The 19,698-nt window shown below is 44.1% G+C and overlaps 1 protein-coding gene across 5 annotated transcripts in view; it reads right to left on the reverse strand.

Moving 5' to 3' along the window:
- Nucleotides 1–19,698, reverse strand: part of CLASP2 (cytoplasmic linker associated protein 2) — a 378,890-nt gene that overhangs the window by 251,048 nt on the left and 108,144 nt on the right. For all 5 annotated transcript variants that reach the window (XM_032238129.1, XM_032238126.1, XM_032238125.1 and 2 more), the window contains exon 7: nt 2,111–2,181. In XM_032238129.1, coding sequence (XP_032094020.1) covers nt 2,111–2,181 — 71 coding nt within the window. The remainder of the gene's footprint in view (nt 1–2,110; nt 2,182–19,698) is intronic.

Below are 19,698 nucleotides of genomic sequence, written 5' to 3' on the forward strand. Positions count from 1 at the left end.
TTAAAAGGACTTTTCTTTATCAGTTCACAGCTCAAACTGGCTTCGAGCCCAAAATATAACATAAATACAAGTCTTTGACCAGATAACGTAATGAAAACAAATCTTTCTTACGGCAACTCAATTTGAAGAAAATGAAAGCAAAACACTTCTTCCAAAGTCTCTATGAATCAGGGTTACAGACATACAGAGCACTTATCCAAGTGAATCTTACATAAACCACGACTGATGATCAAACAATGTTGTACAAACCAAGGCACACACGAAGGAACGTTGACTCCAGTGACTAGGGCGTGGCAGCATCCATCCTTTTATCTCCAAACTTGCTTCTAACCACCCCAGCTGCATAATGAATCTTGTATCCCGAAAAGACTCACAGCAGACATCTGCTGAGTCACAACACTCTTGTAACCTCTTACTTAGATTACTGTACATGTGCTGTCCTTCTGAAAACCATTCAGAAACTTCAACTGGTGCACAATGGAGCTGCACAGATAATAAATGGTGTTGGATACACCGCACAATGTAACACCACTATTTCATGAGGTGCACTGGTAACAGTGTGTTTCCAGGTGCCATTCCAGGTGTTGGTTGCCACCTTAAGGACCTACATGGCTTGGGACTGGGCTACTGTGCAATCGTCTTTATGCCCAACTTGATCCAGCAGATTGGGCATGTTGCAGGTCCTGAGAGAACTTCTCCATTGACTTTGCTTATGGAATGCTGCCAGAGAGCATTAGAAACGCATTTTCCTTTTCCCTTCACTACCTTTCTTTGAAGTATGGCTGTTGCCAGATGGAAAAGAGAGCAAGAGGTTGCTTGAGTGGCTAGGCATAGCATGAGCACAGAGAAACTGACAAGACTAGTTGAGAATGCATAGAAGGATTAGGAGACTCATCAAGGAACTTAATACCTTTTCTACCAGTTTCTCCACCTAATTTCTCCTTACAAAACCTTTGCTACCGATAGTAGGAAGGTGACAACCAGCACTGGCAATCATATCAATTCCTTCTGGCTTCCCCATCAATTTGTGAGATGATTGCAGCTGACTGCAGCAGCAGTGAGGAACAGCAACAAAACATAGGTACTAAAGTGACAACAACTTCCCCAAATTTAATTTGCACTCGCGTCACAGGTTCTAGCATTCTGTAAACTAGGCTATTTGAGTTACTTTGGTTCAATAACTGTTGCTGTATATCTTCAATTTAACCCAACTGAAGGTTAACCCAACTGAAGGTTAAAACTATCAAACAAACATTAGAGTTTTAGTAGTGTATTGACTTATACTTTGTTTGATATAAATAAGCTGTTAGAGGCAAGATTTTCCATAAACTGTGTAAAAGTGATTAAAGTGCAAAAAAAGTTTATGAAACAGTGAGATAATAGTGATAATCTTATTTTTTTATATATCTGTTATATTTACATCCTGAGGAGGAGATGCTCTGGAAAATTATAACTACATCCTTGTGGGTCCCCTCGGTTTCATACCATAACTTTTTTTTAGATGCACTATATTGAGGAGACTGAAGACTTTGAATAAAAATACCATCCATAAGTCTTTCACTGACTGAGGATTTGAACCTGAGCCTTCTTGAGTCTAAATCCAAGCCATTAAATGCTATGTTACATAATTTTAAAAAAAATCACTTCTACCTCTACTTTTCTTCAGAAATTACAAGCAAAACAGAAGCATCAAGGAGTACAAATGATCATAAAATTAAATAACACATTTTCAAAACAGTCATAAATCTTTAAAATCAGAAAATTATCAATTTAAATTAATTAGTTAACAAAATTAACAACAAAAACTGCTGTTAATTAACAAAAACTGACCATAATCTCAAAAAATACTGTAAAACCTATAAGGATTTAATTATACTAACATGCTATAATGGATTGCTATAATGGATTTCTATTTGATATCACTTTCTTATTATAGATGCAGAAATACTAGCAATAAAGTTTACATGATGTATTTAAAAAGTACACATTTCTTCAACTATATTAATTAACATCTAATGTTTGTGACAGTTAAGGTTATAAGAGACTCTAAACTCATTTTACATTTTCGTTTAGAATTGATGATCTTTTAATACCAAAATCACATACTCACCACTGATACTGCTTGAAATCATACTGTCACTATTTTTTACTTCATCGAATTTCATAAATATTGTTTGCAATCTGAAAAATACAAACGAAGTAAGCATTTTGCACTTTTCCCTTCCAAATCCAAATTATTATTTTATATTATAATTTAAGTTAATGTCCACAACTTAAAATTTCATTTTCTATGTTCAAACACCAGGTTTTATAAAAGCCATTCTTACAAACAAAAAGAATTAAATGTAGTACAGTTTAACAAATTATAGTGAAGATAACCTAATCTATTTCTAAAGTAGAATTAAAACCAATTTCATAAGAATAATAGTGAACTTTCTTGAACAGAATGCCCACTTCTACAGCCTTACTGTAGGATTAAGGTCAAACCGGCTATTCCAGAGTATTAACTTTCTTCTGCTATAATAATTCTTTGATCATAGAAGTTGCGTGTTTTGCTGCATAAATTAACTTTCTCTTAAGCTTCACTTCATGGACAAATATCTTGACATTTTCTGGTAGAATTTGCCAGTACATTTTGGAATTCACTATTTATTAATGATAGTGTCATCCTGGATGAGAAGTAAATAAGTAGGCCCAAACCATGATATTGCTACCAAATGTTTCACAGATGGGGTAAGGTTCTTTTGGTGGAATACCATATTTGTCTTTTGTCAAACATTTTCATTCAATAGAACTTTCACAAAAAGTTCTATTTGATTCTAGTTTGGTCTCCTCCATCCACATAACATTGTTCAAATAGCCTTCTAGCTTATCCACATTTTACCAATTACAGATGGGCAGCAATGTTTCTTCAAGAACAGTAGCTTTTTAATTGCACCTCTGCCATATACACTATTATTGTCTGGTGTTCTCATAAACACTTACATTTAGCAAAATTTGGCAAATATACCATATTTTTATAAGATGCTCCGGACTATAAGATGCACCTAGCTTTTGAAGAGGAAAACAAGAAAAAAAATCTGCCTCTGCCTACCAGCAATTTGCCTCCTTACAGCAAACAGCAAACAGTCTGGTCAGTTTCAGCACAGCCTGATTTAGCATGAGCAGCTGATTGGCACTTGGATCTGCCTCCCAGATTACAGCCTAACAGCTGTTCCAGGCTGCAGGGATCACCACCGCCCATTGGCACCTATCACTGCCTCTGCACACTCCATTTTTGCTTCTGCGTGTCCAGTTTTTGGCCTGTACGTACTCCATTTTTGGCCTCCGTGCGTCCTGTTTTTGGCCTCCGCATGCCCCATTTTTGGCCTGTCCCAGGCAGCAGGGATTGCTGCCGCCACCTATTCTCGCCACCTGGAGCGGGTCAAAAATGGGGTGCATGGAGGAGGTAATAGGTAGCAGTGGCAATGGATGGTGATGATGGTGGCAATCCCCCCAGCCTGGAACAGCTGGTAGGTAGTATTCCAGGAAGCAGATCCAACCGCCAATCAACTGCTCATGCTAAATCAGCTTGTGCTGAAGCTGACCAGGCTATTTGCTGCAAAGAGGCAAATTGCTAGGAGGCAGAAGCCAAAGGGTGGGGGCCGGTGGGCGGGTGGGGCTATGGTAACATTCGCTCTATAAGACACACAGACATTTCCAACCACTTTTTTTTGGGGGGGGAGTGCGTCTTATACACTGAAATCTACAGTATTGTCCAATCATTGCTTTTGGTACCACCAATCTCTACAAATTTAACAAATGTAAAGTAGGGGAAAGGCTAGTTTACTTTCTATATTCAACCCTGCAGAGAGCATCACACTCTCACTTTTGCATTTTGTATAAAGTCCAGTTCAAAATTAAAAAGGCCAATATATTTGACTTTCAATAAATATTATGTGCAAAAAACTAAATGAAATGTCAGTGGTAAGAGTAAGCTTAAGACAAAATGAAAAATACTGGGAAATATAATTCACTGTTGAGTTTGATCAGGAGATGAATTTTGTTGTGCATATACAGTATATTTCTTTTTGACTCTGAATATGCTCTAGACCTAGTTTGCATATCAAAGCCTTCTCTAAATTTAGGTGATATTGCACAAGGTAGATGCATATAGAATTATAAACTTTTAAGGTAATCCTCAAGTTATGACAGTCCACTTACAATGTTCCCTCTAATTTTTTTTAGTGTGTGCAGAAAAGTATAGTGTTTGAGCGGCACATTTTCATGCCTGAGCACCTGAATTTTTTTTTAGCCATAATTGCCATCAGAGCAGATGTTGGGGAGGGGGGCAAGGAGGAAAAGGGTCTCTTCCCTCTCCCTCAGACCCTCAGGAAGGAAAGGAAGGGGGGGAAGGAAAGGAAAAAAGAAAGGAAATGGGAAAGAAGAAAGGAAAGGCAAAGAGAAAGGAAATGGAAGAGAAATTAGGGAAAAAGGAAAGGAAATGGAAAAGAAGAAAGGAAAGATGAAGAATGGAGGGAAAGGGAAGGGAAGGGAAAAGGAAAAAGAAGGGAAAAGGAAATAAGGAAAGGAAAGGAGAAAGGAAAGGAGAAAGGAAAGGAAGATAGAAGAAGGAAAGAAATGGAAAGGAAAGAGTGGAATGGATTGGTACTGCTCAAAAATCAAGATCCCATGGACCCCTTTGGATCAGGCAGTCCAACTCCATGCTGCTTCCCTCTCTCCGCAAAGCGAAGGGATCGCAGAAAGGCTGCTGAGCCAGAATGGGGCTTCAGACAACGCAATGCCTGAGAAACCCTGGATGTGCAGAGAAACGCAGGCTACAACCAGCAAATCGCGTTTTCCCAGGAACCAGCGAAGGCCCAGAGGACAATGGGAATTCTCCCTTCTGCAGCGTCATCAGTCTCCAAGCAGAGTCTTCCTCACCAGATGGAGGAGAGAGTTCGGTGTGGAGAGAAGGGAGGGAGGGGGGATATTTTCAGTTATATTTTAAGACATTAAAAAACACTGTGCGGCAGTTTGAAACTTCTGCACGGTGTTTTCTTGTTACGTGCGCGGCCCCACAGCTGCGCAGCTTAGAAGGAACATTGTCCACTTAGTAACAGTTCAAAGTTATGACATCACTGCTATAGGAACCTTTCTGCACACAGATAGAATTGTCTGTGAGAATGCAAGATTTCATAGGCCTCCTTTGGTCCCAGCTTAGGCACCGCTGCAGGTGCCCTCTCTGTACTGCTGGGTTTCTGACTTAAATGAATGACTTTGGGGATTGTAGCCCAAAAGCTAGTTTTGGCAGGAGGAGGCGGGGGGATGTGGGTGGGTAATCAGACTGGCAGCTGGAGAACCAAGCCCCTCGTAGCAGCACTGTTTCCAGGGAAAGCCAAGCTCTTTTTCTCTTTGAGTCTCTAGGCAGTGCAATTGGTGAGGTGTAGCAGAAGAAATGTGGTGCTTGAGCTTGATTTGTCACAGGAGAGATCTAGTGGATAAAAACACAGCCACGGACATTGAGGTTCGCCTGAGGGATGGGCCTTTCATGGGGATCATGATAGCTATGGGGATGCCTGCTCTCTGCTGCCAGAGAGCTCAGCCCATGTTCTAGCAACCAAAGCACCATGTTATGACTCAACTTGACCATCAGATGCCTCTAGAGAGTTCTTTATTTCTCTCAATAAATGTTCCAATCAATGGTCCTCCAATGACTGGTAAGGCTCTATCCCCACACTACTCTGAAGGCAGCCCCCCTCAGTCCCAACAATACAAAGCCCACAGAGTAGAAGTCTGCTCATGGGACAAGATCCAGGATTTCAAGTACAATCCACAAGGCAGAGTCTGGGCACAAGACAAGGACAAGAAACAGGTCCCAGGCAAAAAATAATTCAAAGGGGCACAGTGAAGTAAAGGCCAAACACAGGCCATAAGAAAAGGGTGGGTCCAAAACAAAATGTTAAGAGCAATCTTCCAAGTGGGGTAAGGCAAACAGCAACAGGCACGAGTTGAAGCCAAGTGTAAGCCAAAGCAAAACAATTGTTCCTGGCAAAGATTAACTCTCCATGGCTTCTCCTTATGTTACTCCCCTCCAGGTGTTTCTTGTGAGGAGGGGTGGAGCAACCTTCTCCTGAGTAGCCTTGCAACCCTCTGGGCATGCCTATGCTTCACTCTCCTTTCCCTTGAATTAAGTGGAGTAGACAGCAGCTCCTCATCAAAGATCAGCTGCCTATCAGCACCACTGCCAGTTAGTAGCTGATCCTCCAGTGTCTGTGAAGGCAGGCAGCTCTCCGTCTGGTTGACCATCTCCTTCAATGCCTGAAGGGCCTGAGACAGCATCATCCTCAGCCCCTGGCCTGCCTTCTGGGTCAGTTGCAACTCCTCTTCCTCTTCCGAACTGGACTCACCAGAGGCAAGCAAATGCGGAGAGTGTAGGGCTCCCATCAGCTATACTGACCTGGCTCGCTACAAAGGGCTCAGCCATTCCTGGCAACAGTGCTGCTGTGAAGGGCTCTGGCCAGCTGTGGGTGATTACCCACAACCTGCCTCCTCCTCCAGTCAAAACTAGCTTTCAGGTTATAATCCCCAAAGTGACTCATTTGAATAATTACCCAGCATCACACAGATGATGCCTGCGCTGCTGCCCAGGCTGGAACCAAAGGAGGCCTACAGGGATGTGATAGTTCTCACAGACGAGTCCATCTTTTGCAAAAAAGGAGTGCATAAAAATGTGAGATCTAAAAAAAAAAAAAAGCCCCAGCTTGCCCAGTTCTGAGAAAAATTCATCTGCTTTTCTGTTATGTGGCCCAGTCTGTTTTGGAGCTTTGGAAATCTTCAAAAGGTAAGTGAACAATTGATAATAGGGAGTTGGTGTGGTGAAGGCCAAAGTAGCCATAGGGACCCCCAGGGGTGGAAAGTGAGCATGAGATACTTCAGTAGATGGGGGAAGGTCTTGAGTGGCTAGAGGCAGCTGAACTAGCCCCTCCACAAAGTCTTCATTATCCCTGCACACTTAATGACCCATACATTTGATTATGTATTGGGGAGAGGAGGGATGGGACTCGTTCATTTAACATGATTCAGTTAACATTATGATCATAATAGGCAGGCTTCATTATAACTGTACTTCGAGAACTACCTATACATTTTCAAACATATAGTACACGTAAACTACAGATTAGCAAGTTTCCCATGTTTCACCATGCAATTTTGTATATTAGAGAACAGGCATACAGGATTAGCACTAGCCAATAGGTTCATATTTCTTAACCTTGAAAACATTCTATTTATAGTGTTAATATGAGCTAACAATGTGAAATAACAATCTTTACATTTTACCAGCGAAAATACTAAGGATACACTTAAAATATCAACAATTTCTGAATAAACTTTAAAGAAAATCCACATAACCCTCCACCCAATGTACCAGATTAATTTCAATGACTATACTGTCGAATAACGTAAGATATAATACAAAGCGTTGAAGATTCAGTGAATTTAAAATAACAGCAAACTTTACTTGTTACAATGTATATCTATTTGCTCTTTCACATACACATACGCACGCACACACTCATCCACAAATACCCATATCCTCAACTAGGCTGAGGGACAGAGACTAGCAAGTCTGAGTCTAGCACTCAGGGAAAGTACTTAAGAAGGACTCATGTCTTTAAGGAAACAAAAGAAAAAAATGTCATCTGAATCAGACAAAAGAAATTGGGCCTCACCAATATGGGAAATCCTCCACAATGTCCACAGTATTACTTGAACAAATCAAGGACTTCGGGAAATAAAACGGGTCTTCAAGCCCACCTACTCTTTGAATCGTCTTTGGACCCAGACTTGGCAGTGTCTGTACCTCTGGCTAGGACTTGGATAAGTGAGGAGGAGGGCCTGTGCTTGTGCAAAAGCGCAAATAGATATATTGTCAGCGTTCCAGATAACATCCAAAATTAAATCAGAGTCCAAAGCAAAGTACTGCTCAAAGTTCCAATTTATTAAGAGAGCCATGCTGGTACATCTGGGAAAACCCGAATCTGAAGCTTCTCAGTTTTCCCCACCCAAGTTAAAGTGCATGATCTTGCCCTCACACCCACAAGTCCATCACATGGTCCAATCTTTCATTGCCATGCTGGCAGTTCCACACATCCAGTTCCAGTCAGGTGCAGAGGTTTCAAGACATTTTCTGGTGTGCTGGGCATCACTGTCTTGCATGACCCAAGGTCAGTCACATTTTAGCTGTCAGATGGCCTCACATTTGACTCTAGAATACTTTGATAAACTATTGTTCATGGTTGACTCAATGATTGCAAGGTGCCCAGTCCTGTAGCTGCAAAACAAGACTAAATCATCATCTCTCCACCACTGTGCTTGACAATTGGTATGAAATGTTTGTGTTTGGTTTTCACCAAATATAGCACTGTGCATTATGGCCAAACATCTTTACTTTGGTCTCATATGTCCAAAGAGTTCCAGAGGTCTTGTGATATGTCAGGCACATTTGGTTTGTAACTTTGCAAACCCAAGCCATGCTGCCATGTTCTTTTTATAAAGAAGATGTTTATTCCAACAACTTTTCCAAACAAACCATACTTCATCCTTTTTCTAATTGTCTTATTATGAACTTTAAGATGCTAAGTGATGTTTGTAGAGTCTGAGATGTAACCCTTGGATTTTTTTGAAAATTTTTTGAGCATTGCAGAAAAAATTGCCTTGTGAATTTGTTGGGACATTCACGTTCATTCAGTTGGGAAGATTGACGTCTTAAATATTTTTCACGTGAATAATCTTCCTCATTATAAAATGATGGATTTTAAATTCTTTGGAAATAGCCTTTTAACCATTCCCAGATTGATGGGCAGCAACAATTGATCCTCTAAGATCATGTCTGATGTATTTCCTCTTTGGCAGCATGTTAACATACATCTCAATACTGAACACCAGCAAACTCAAAACTAGTTGTAGTTTAGTTGTAGTTTATTCAATTTGTATGCCGCCCTATTCCCGAGGAACTCAGGGCGGCTAACAAACAAGGGGAGAAGGGGATACAAATAGGAAAATAAAAACAAACAAATTAAAACGACAAACAAATTAAAATACACAACAATCGCATCATTCAAGTGGAGCTGGAAATTCATCAGCCCCAGGCCTGCCTGAACAACCAGGTCTTCTTGGCTTTGCGGAAAGCTGGAAGGGTGGTGAGGGTCCGGATCTCAACGGGGAGATTGTTCCAGAGGGCCGGAGCAGCCACAGAGAAGGCCCTCCCCCGGGGAGTTGCCAGCCGACACTGGCTGGCAGATGGAATTCGGAGGAGGCCTAGTCTGTGGGATCTAATAGGTCGTAGGGAGGTAATTGGCAGGAGGCGGTCTCTCAAGTACCCAGGTCCAATAGGGCTTTAAAAGTAACGACTAGCACCTTGAAGCGAGTCCGGAGCCCAATGGGCAGCCAGTGCAGCTCGCGGAGGATAGGTGTAACGTGGGTGTACTGAGGTGCACCCACAATCATTCGCGCGGCTGCATTCTGGACAAGCTGAAGTCTCCGAATACTCTTCAAGGGCAGCCCCATGTAGAGCACGTTACAGTAGTCCAGTCTTGAGGTCACAAGGGCGTGAGTGACTATTTGGAGGGCCTCCCGATCCAGGTAGGGTCGCAATTGGTGCACCAGGCGAACCTGGGCAAATGCCCCCCTGATCAGAGCTGACAGGTGATGTTCTAAAGTCAGCTGCGGGTCCAGGAGGACTCCCAAATTGCAAACCCTTTCTGAGGGGCGAATAATTTCACCCCCCAGCCTGAGAGATGGAGTAAATGGCCAATTTTTGGGAGGGAGCATCAATAGCCACTCAGTCTTGTCGGGATTGAGTGCAAGCTTGTTCATTCCCATCCAGACCCTGACAGCCTCCAGGCACTGACACATCACTTCAACCACTTCACTGGGTTGGCATGGGGTGGACAGATACAGCTGCGTATCGTCCACATATTGGTGGTATTTTATCCCGTGCCGACATATGATCTCACCCAGTGGCTTCATGTAGATATTAAATAGGAGGGGGGACAGAACAGAACCCTGCGGCACCCCATAGTTGAGGGGCCTAGGGGTCGATCTCTGCCCTCCGACCAACACCGACTGCGACCTGCCCGAGAGGTAGGAGGAGAACCACCGAAGGACGGTGCCTCCCATTCCCACCTCCCGCAACCGCCGCAGAAGGATACCATGGTCGATGGTATTGAAGGCCGCTGAGAGGTCAAGGAGCACTAGGATAGAGGCATGGCCCCTATCCCTGGCTCTCCAGAGATCATCGATCAGCGCGACCAAAGCAGTTTCTGTGCTGTAGCCAGGCCTGAATCCAAACTGAAAGGAATCCAGATAATCGGTTTCATCCAAGGACCGTCGCAGTTGAAAGGCCACCACTTTCTCAACAACCTTCCCAACAAAGGGGAGGTTGGAAACTGGACGGTAGTTACTCAAGAGGGCTGGATCCAAAGACGGCTTCTTCAGGAGGGGTCTCACCACCGCAGCCTTTAGAAGGAGCGGGAAGGATCCCTCCCAGAAAGAGGTCTTAACTATCGTCTGGATCCAGCCACGTGTCACCTCCCTGCTGTTCGCGACCAGCCAGGAGGGGCACGGGTCCAGTATACAAGTGGAGGCACTCACCGCTCCCATGGCCTTGTCCACTTCCTCAGGCGTGACAAGTTGACACTCAATCCATAAATTCTGCTCAAGACCTCTCTTTGGGCGCTTCATCTCCCGGAGTTCCTCGGTAAAAAAAGGGGCCTTCCTAGATCCGCTAACTTTGGCTTTTATAAAATTAGTCACACTTGCTGGTGACCAATTGATCAAGAGCACTAAATTAGCAGCACCTGGCTGCTACTTAGCCTCTTTATTCCTTTGAAAGCAGTAAGAATGTACTTAGTTTTTCACACATGGCTTCTCCATTTTGGAATTGATAACATGATGTACTTTCTTTTTCACATGACTGTACTTTCTTCTGAAATTGATCTCCATAGTTTTCAATTATTCAAAGTTTACATTTATAATATGAATAGACTTTCTGATTTCTACAACATGAATATGAATACTTTACAATAATATCTGTTAGCCTGGGTCATACAGTCCAGTGGGTTTGACTTAATTTGAGTTGTGATAATAATTAAAAGACAACCCTGGTCTATTCTCCGAAGTAGCATTAGAGTGAAATTCAAGATTTAATTTATTGATTTTTCATTTATTGAATTTCTAGGCTGCCCAATCCCGAAGGACTCCGGGCAGCTTACAGAAATGAAAAATTATTAAAAAGAATTAAAACAACAAAGACACAACAAAGTTAAGAAAAAGCACAACATACACCCAATCAGAGAGGGGCCGGACCTCAATCAAGAGGTCAACGGCCCCAGGTCTGCCGGAAAAGCCAGGTTTTAATAGCTTTGCAAAAGGACATGAGAGTAGGTAGGGCCCGGATCTCTGGGGGCAGCTCATTCCATAGGGCCGGAGCGGCAACAGAGAAGGCCCTACTGCTAGGTGTGGTCAGCCGGCATTGTCCCGCTGAAGGCACTCAGAGAAGGCCCATCCTGTGCGATCTTATTGGTCTAAGGGAGGTATGTGGCAGAAGATGGTCTCGCAGGTATCCAGGTCCTAGGCCATGTAGGGCTTTAAAGGTGATAACCAGCACCTTGAATCGTGCTCGGAGACCGATGGGAAAACTGCAGCTCGCGGAGGATAGGTGTAGTATGGGTGTACCTTGGTACACCCAATATTGCTCGCGCGGCTGCATTCTGGACTAATTGTAGTCTCTGAACACTTTTCAGGGGCAGCCCCAAGTAGAGCACATTACAGTAATCCAGTCTTGAGATGACGAGGGCGTGAGTGACTATCTGAAGTGCCTCCCGGTCCAAATAGGGCCGCAACTGGTGCACCAGGCAAACCTGGGCAAAGGCCCCCTGATAACAGCCGACAGGTGATGTTCCAAAGTCAGCTGCGGGTCCAGAAGGATCCCCAAGTTGCAGACCCTCTCTGAGGGGAGCAAATTTTCTCCTCCCAGGCTTAAAGACGGACTAGATGGACTGTCCTTAGGGGACAGCATCCACAGTCATTCGGTCTTGTCAGGATTGAGCGCGAGTTTGTTCGCTCCCATCCAGACCCTAACAGCTTCCAGGCACTGACATATCACTTCCACCGCTACACTGAGTTGGCACGTGGTGGACAGATACAACTGAGTGTTGTCTGCTTACTGGTGATATTTAATCCCGTGCCGGCAAATGATCTCATGCAGTGGCTTCATGTAGATGTTAAATAGGAGGGGGGACAGGACCGACACCTGTGGCACCCCATAATTGAGGGGCCTAGGAGTCGACCTCTGTCCTCCAACTAACACCGACTGCGACCTGTCGGAGAGGTAGGAGAACCACCGTAAAACGGTGCCTCCCACTCCCACCTCCTCCAGCCGTCGCAGAAGAATACCATGGTCGATGGTATCGAAGGCCCATCGACCATGGTATTCTTCTGCGACGGCTGGAGCATATAAATAGTCTTCAATTTATGGGACTGGACATATTTTACTGTATTTATGGTATTAGACTCTTGATTGTTATGTGAAGTGATCCTTAAAGAAATGTTGGTCTTACCTGATACATTCTTTCTCTGTGCACTGCGGGAGAATCCAAGCATGGGTTAACTCCTGCCTATTTGCCTAGACTGAGTTAGAGAAAGTCTTGACCACGCCTCCTCTGCTTGACTGAGCTCAGTTTTTTCAATGAAGGCGTAGACGTTCAGTAGAGATGGAATCAGTGAAGGTAAAAATTCTCTCCTGACCCTGGACCAGAATGATCACTAGGGTGGGTTTGGATTTTCTGACAGTACACAGAAAAAGAACATATCAGGTAACAACAAAGTTCCATTTCTTGTGCACTGCTTGGAGAATCCAAGCATGGGATATACCAAAGCTTAACGTCTCAAGGGTGGGAGGCAGGCAGGTCCAGGGTCCTGGAAGCAGAATGAACCCTCTGTAGTACTCGTCTCCCAAAGGACGCCTGGGCAAGGCAAATATGTCCAGTTTGTAATGTTTGATGAAGGATGACAGGAAGGACCATGTTGCCGCTCTGCAGATCTCTTCGATTGAAGCCTGAGTTTAGGGGAAGAAGGCGGGGCTTAGCAGTGAGAAGATGGAGTTTCAGGCTATTCCTGAAATTCCTCTATTCCGAAGGATTTTTGGACGGGTTTTTGAACCCTAGCTGTCCCGGAGACGACAGTGAAAGGTGAGGGGAGACCCAGTGACCTCAGAGACGTTCGCAAAGTCTCTAGGGGGGGGGGTATTAACCCCTCTTGCCAATTCCTTTCTGGATTAGCTGCGTGCTAAATGAAACTGCAGGTTGCCCCTAAGAATGGCAGAAGTGATGTCATCTGGTAAGCTGATTTTATTATTCAAGAGAGACTGTCCGCACCAAAAGCTTAAGCTAATTGAAACCAAAGAATAGAAGAATCTAGCGGCGAATTGGTCTTTTTTTTAATGGATTTATGGCTGGTGGCTACTTTATTTCTTAAACGCTTCAAGGAACTCTTCGACATCCCCCCCCCTCTGATTCTCTCTAAGTGGATCGTAAAGTTTACTTTCTACTAATTAACCCTTCACGATCTGACATTTTTATTACTTGGCTGTGTTTACGATCAGATAAGATTGCACAGTTTCCAGCGTGCTTTTACTTGCAATTTTTAACTACGACACATCATGGCGTCTGAAAATACATCTAAGGTTTCACTCCAGATTCTTCTTTCCGCATGTCGAGAGCTTTTTGACTCTTTTCAGAGATTGGAAAGAAAATTGGATCATCTGATTTTAAAATATGAAGGAAAAACTGAGATTGTTGAATGTTTGAATGTTCCTGAAATACAAATGGAAAATGTGAGAAATGGCGTCTGGTCTATCTCAGAGGAAGAAAGGAGGGGGGGGAGCTATAAAGAAGATTCATTTAAAGAGACAGAGTGCAGGAGAAATGAAAACTCCACCCCTGAGAATTAAAGTCAATTTGAAAAGTTTTACAAGCCCGGGACAACATTATTACTTCATCACTGACATTCAGAGTCAAAAGGTGCGAAGATATCTTTGTTTAGACTTGCTTATAAAAACATTTGGTAAATTTATCCAACCCATGGCAATTGGTTTGAGAAGATTTTGCTATTGGAGGGACACAGGCTGACAGATGGAAGAATATAACTTAAAATTAGCTAAATCTGATTACTTTAATTTGTAATAGATATAGCTGAATAATGACTGATATGGATAGTAATGTATATAATTTGGAATTGGCTGATAGATTGAAGAATACAATTGAAAACTAGCTAAACCTAATTGATCTTTTTTGTAACAGATATAGCTGAATAATAATTGATATTGATAGTAATGTATATAATGTGGAGTTGATATGATAAATAACAATTGGATATGAGAAAACATTTTTGGATTATAAATAAAGAGTATTAATTACAATAATTATCACTATTAAAAAAACTAAATAAAATACATACAATCAAATGTTAATCAATACTGGGAAAATGTTATGATATATGATATAATTAAATATTATGGATGTTCAGCTAAAATAGGACATGAGGATTTGATGATAATAGAGGATTTTACAAGTAAGTAAATGAAATGTCAGCATGTGTTATGGATTAATTCTTTGGCATAGCTAAGGATGAAGGATGTTTAAATAACTATAGGTAATTAAAACTGGAGGTATAATGATGTTGATATGGTAAATATTTGAGTTAAGATATTTGAATTAATATGAGTTAATGGAAGAGAAGCACCAAAGCATGTTGTAACCAGTTGATATACTTCTTTTTTTTTATAATAGATACCTGTGTTTTGTTTTGTTTTCCTGCCTTGTCCTTTGTCATTTTTGTCTTCTTTTTTTTTTTTGCCTTTTCTTTCTGATTTTTTCTTTTCCCACTGGTGTGGGCATGTATTGTTCAAGATTATTACTTTTATTAATATCTTTAAATAATAATTACAGTCAAATGAAAATGGATGTATAATAATGCTTGAGTTAATATGAGTTATGTTTGTTGACTGTGGAGGAGATGTACCAAAGTTTATCTGTAATCGATTGATACATTTTCTACAGATGTAAAGAAAGATGCTGTACCTGTTTCAAATTAAAATTAAAAAAACATTTATTAAAAAAAAAAGCCTGAGTTTAGGTGAAAGTGTGGCCTGATGTTTATAGGCCTTCAACCATGAGCCTATGGTGGATGGAATCACTTTCCTGCCCATGGATGCTGGTTGAAAGGAAACGAACAAGGATTCATCTTTTGGGAGGAAGCTGTTGTACCTACAGAGAGAACCTCCTGACATCCAGATGGTGCCATTTCCTCTCTAGAGGATGAGTAGGCCACGGACAGAAGTCTGGGCGATAATCTCCTAAACCCCATGGAACCAGGAGTTTACTTTAGGAAGGAATTAGGGATCCAGCCGTAGGACAACTCTGTCTGGGTGAAAAATGCAGAGATCCCTGCGGACCGATCCCTATGGACCACCAGCTCCAAGATCCTCCTGGACGAGGTAATGGCCATGAGGAAGGCGACCTTGAAAGTCAATATCTGAAGGCTAATAGACCGCAACAACTTGAATGGGGTAGAGGCAAGGGTTTGCAACACTCTGGAGAGGTCCCAAGTGGGGTACCGATATACCACAGGAGGCCTCAGGTTGGCTGCCCACTTTAGAAAACTGTGTACCCTTGGATGATGAGCAAGGGTATGACTATCTACACCCTTCAGCACAAGAAGTCCAGGATCTGCAGAACCGATGCTGAGAGAGGATTGATAAGTCCTATTCGGCACCATCTGCAAAAAGCAATGCATGGGGCATTATATATCCGGATAGTGGAAGGTCCTCTGGCCGTCTGGATAGCCTGAATGACCTTCCTGGAGAGTTTGTCCCTTCTGAGGATGTCCCTTTCAGATGGCTAACTGAGGTTCCGGGTGGAGCAGTGCCCCCTGGGTGAGGGATATTCTGTCGTCAGGAATTCTCTAGGGCCAGGATACCAAGAGGTTGACCAGGTCTGCATACCAGGGACATCTTGGCCACAGGGGAGCGACAAGGAGGACCTCCATGCTCTCCCCTAGCACCTTCCAATGACCCTTGATATAAGGGCAAGAGGAGGGAAGACGTACAACAGTCCTGAGGCCAAAAGCTGTGGAGAGCATTGACTCCCTCTGCCTCCATACCGCAAACCTGGAGAAAAACCTTGGTAATTGAGTGTTTGTCAGATGAGCAAATAAGTCCACTGTCGGTTGACCAAATCTCCAGGACAGTTCTTGAACAGGTCCGGGTGAAGGCGCCACTCTGAATGGTCCATGGTGGACTTGCTCAACAAATCTGCCTGCACGTTCGCGATTCTGGATATATGCTCCTCCCTGATGGAAAGAGTATGTATCTCCGCCCATAGAGCCAGTCTCTCCAACTCAAGCACGAGGGACTTGGTGCCCCCCTGGTAATTGATGTGGACCTTTGTGGCCACATTGTCAGTGAGGATCAGGATGTGGCGGCCCACAACCAGTCCCTGGAACCGTCGAAGCACTAGGCGGGCAGCAGTTTATGTTGTTCAATAGCTCCTGTGGGCTCCGAAGAGAATGGCATCAGAAGTTATTGTGATGGGGTCTGGTTCTCTGAACAGGCATTCCTTTTGCAGGGCAGGGGAGGTCCACCACTTCAGGGAGAGGAGAAACCTACAGTGGCACCCAAACCCTAGCATTGGAGCTGTTGCTGCTGGCCTGCTGGTATGAGAGCAGGAACCATTGTACAGTCTGCACGTGCAGCCGTGGCGATGGAATGATGTCTATGCAGGAAATCATTTTTCCCAGGAGTTGGGAAAGAACCACCAAAGGTACTGACCGCTGTGTTCAGAGTTGGTTCACTAATGACTGGAAGCTAGAGCGCCATTCCTGGGAGTGGTAGACATTTGCAGGTCTCAGTATTTATCACTGCCCTCAGGTGGAATAGACTGGTGGAAAGTATCAGATGACTCTTGTCCAGGTTCATTGAAAACCTGTGTTGCTAAAGGATCTGGATTGTGATGTGAAAATCTCGACTTGTCTGAAGCAGAGAGGACGATTGGATCAAAATGTCTTCGAGGCAGCATTGTATTCTGATGGGCAGGGATCAGAGGTAAGTTGCCACAGCTGCCAACAACTTCGTGAAGTCTTAGGGGGGCAATGATAGGCCAAACAGCAGGACCTGTACTGGTAGTGGCACCCTGCGAAATAAAACCTCAGGAACCATCTGTGGGATGGATGGATGTTCACATGAAGATAGGCCTCCTTGATGTCTACAGATGTTAGTAGGTCTCCTTGTTGAATGCATCCCAGGATGGATTGTAGAGATTGCATTTTGAAGCATTTGTATGCCAAATGGATACTGAGCTTTTTCAAATCTAGAATCGTTCTCCACCCACCCACTCCCAAATTCTTCAGGACTAGGAATATAATTGAATAGAATCCCAGTCCCTCCTGCCCTGATGGAACCGTCTCAATGGCAAGGATGTCCAATAGGTGTTGGAGCTCGGTATCCATAAGACTCCTCTTGGCACTTGGGAACGGGGCACCTGACAAAATGTCTCAGAGGGCTGGTAAGAAATTTTAGCATGAGTCCTAGCCTCACTGTTTGCAACACCCATGCATCCCTGGTGATCGCCTCCCATTCGTTTGCGAATAATTTTAATCGACCACCAATAGGAAGGGTTACTAGAGAGTCATTTGGCCCTGCAAAAGCCTGGTGCCAGATCCTCAAAATGGCTGCTTGGTTTGAGGTTGCTGTCTACCTCTGTTGCGAAACCCAGACCTGTCCGTAACCTTTCATTCCCCTGGGAATAGTCCTGCTGATATTGGGGGGGCAATGAACCTGGGGTTCGTCGCATGAAAGAACTGCTGGTGAAAATAAGGCAGAGTCCTGTGGTCCATATGCTGATATAAATATGGCAGCACCTTCCTTTTGTCCCTACTCTCCACTAGAACGGGATCTAGTGACTCTCCAAAGAGATTACCTCCCCTAAAGGGAGCTGAAGCTAGGTGCCATTTGGAGTGCATGTCTGCCTTCCAATGGTGGAGCCAAAGAAGGTGTCAGGAAGTTACATTAGCCACCATAGCCCTGGAGGCAAACTTGGCTGCATTGAGGGTTGTGTCAAAAGAGAACTCCATGGCTGCTACCAATCTGTTTACATCTTGGTGCAGCCATGTGTCATCAGGTGGCAGTCTTCCCTGTAATTGGCGAAGCCGCACCAAGTAGCTGCCTGTATCGGCCATCTGATGCATTTTGTAGAGAGTCATCAACGCCTTTCAGTCCTCTGCCTTCAAGCCCTCCAAAAAATCTGAAGGAAGGATGGCGGAAGAGACTAGAGTGGCTATGAGAGCGTCTACCACTGGGACCTGCAGGAACTCTTCCAATTCAGGACCAGAGCTGTACATTCTCCGGTCACTGTTATTGGATGCAGCCAAAGAACCAATGTTGGTTCCAATGTCACTGTATGACACCCATGAATAATTTGGGGGTTGGTATCACCTCCTGTTCAGGAACAGGCTCTGAGAAAAGCTGTTCAGTAGGATCCAGACCCAGGGAAGTCTCAGCCTCTGTCATGCCCATGTTGACTGATGTCTTGGCCTTGTAAAGAAGTGACTTGAACAAGGCCGGCCGGAAAAGTCCTGAGAAGGCGGACTAGTCTGGGGCCAGGCCCTTGTCCTCTGAAAATTCCTGATCACCCAGTTCTTCCTCCCCCATGAATGAATCCTCTCTACGTGGAGAAAGAGGCCCTGTGAAGGTCCCAAATGTGCTTGGCCCACTGCCTGTAGGCTGTAAGGATGGGCCCTCCGTGGCAACTTTACCTCTATCTTCTGTGATATAGTCTGAGATATCAGGGCACAAATATCTTGAGTGAGGCCTATCCCCTCGCAGGCCCCTGGGTATAGCCCCACAGGCATTGGGGTTTAGGAGGCTTCCTGCGCTGAGTGCATGGTCATAGAAGCAAGCTCCACACCCACCCTGGCTAAGTGAGATGATGACTGCAGTAGATCTGTCCCCTGAGCGGAGTCCTGCTGCAGTGGTGGTGAAAGTGGCTTCAGGAGCCACGCACCTAAGTCATAGGAGCAAGCCCAATCCTGTGGTCGTTAAGCAGGCCCAAGAGTTTAGATTTGGAATATAGCCTATTGCTTGATAACTTTGCAGCTCAGTGGTACCATCTGGCGACCAGTCCTGCCCTGCCTCAATGACTGGGGCTGGGGCTGAAGAGGAAAGGACTCCATCTCTGAAGTGGGTGGCTAACTGCTGGCCTCTCCCTGTCTTGTTGCTTTGGAGAATTGCTTCTTCAGAGCTCTTTGATGCCTTTTAGTGTCCCTGTCCGCAACTGCAGAAGCTGCTTTGGATGAATGTACTCTTGCCCTGCTCCTGTCTGTGGTCCTTCTAGTGGCTGCTCTGTCCACCCCAGGAGCAGGTACCTCAGGCAATTGCCTGGGAGAAGTTTCCTCTTGCATGCTGCTGTCTGATATGGAGTGATCAGCCATCCCTGCTGAAAGAAAACACCTTGATTGGTGCTGCTACTGCCAAACAGGCAGCTAGGAAGGTGTGGGAGATGGCGGCAATCCAGCACTCCCGGGAGGGCCTGCACACTTGCCCAAAATGGCACTGTTGCAGAAAAAGAGTGGAAAAAACCCTTTCGACGATCATTGATGTCA

This window comes from Thamnophis elegans, chromosome Z, assembly GCF_009769535.1.
Source record: "Thamnophis elegans isolate rThaEle1 chromosome Z, rThaEle1.pri, whole genome shotgun sequence".
Taxonomy (NCBI): Eukaryota; Metazoa; Chordata; class Lepidosauria; order Squamata; family Colubridae; genus Thamnophis; species Thamnophis elegans.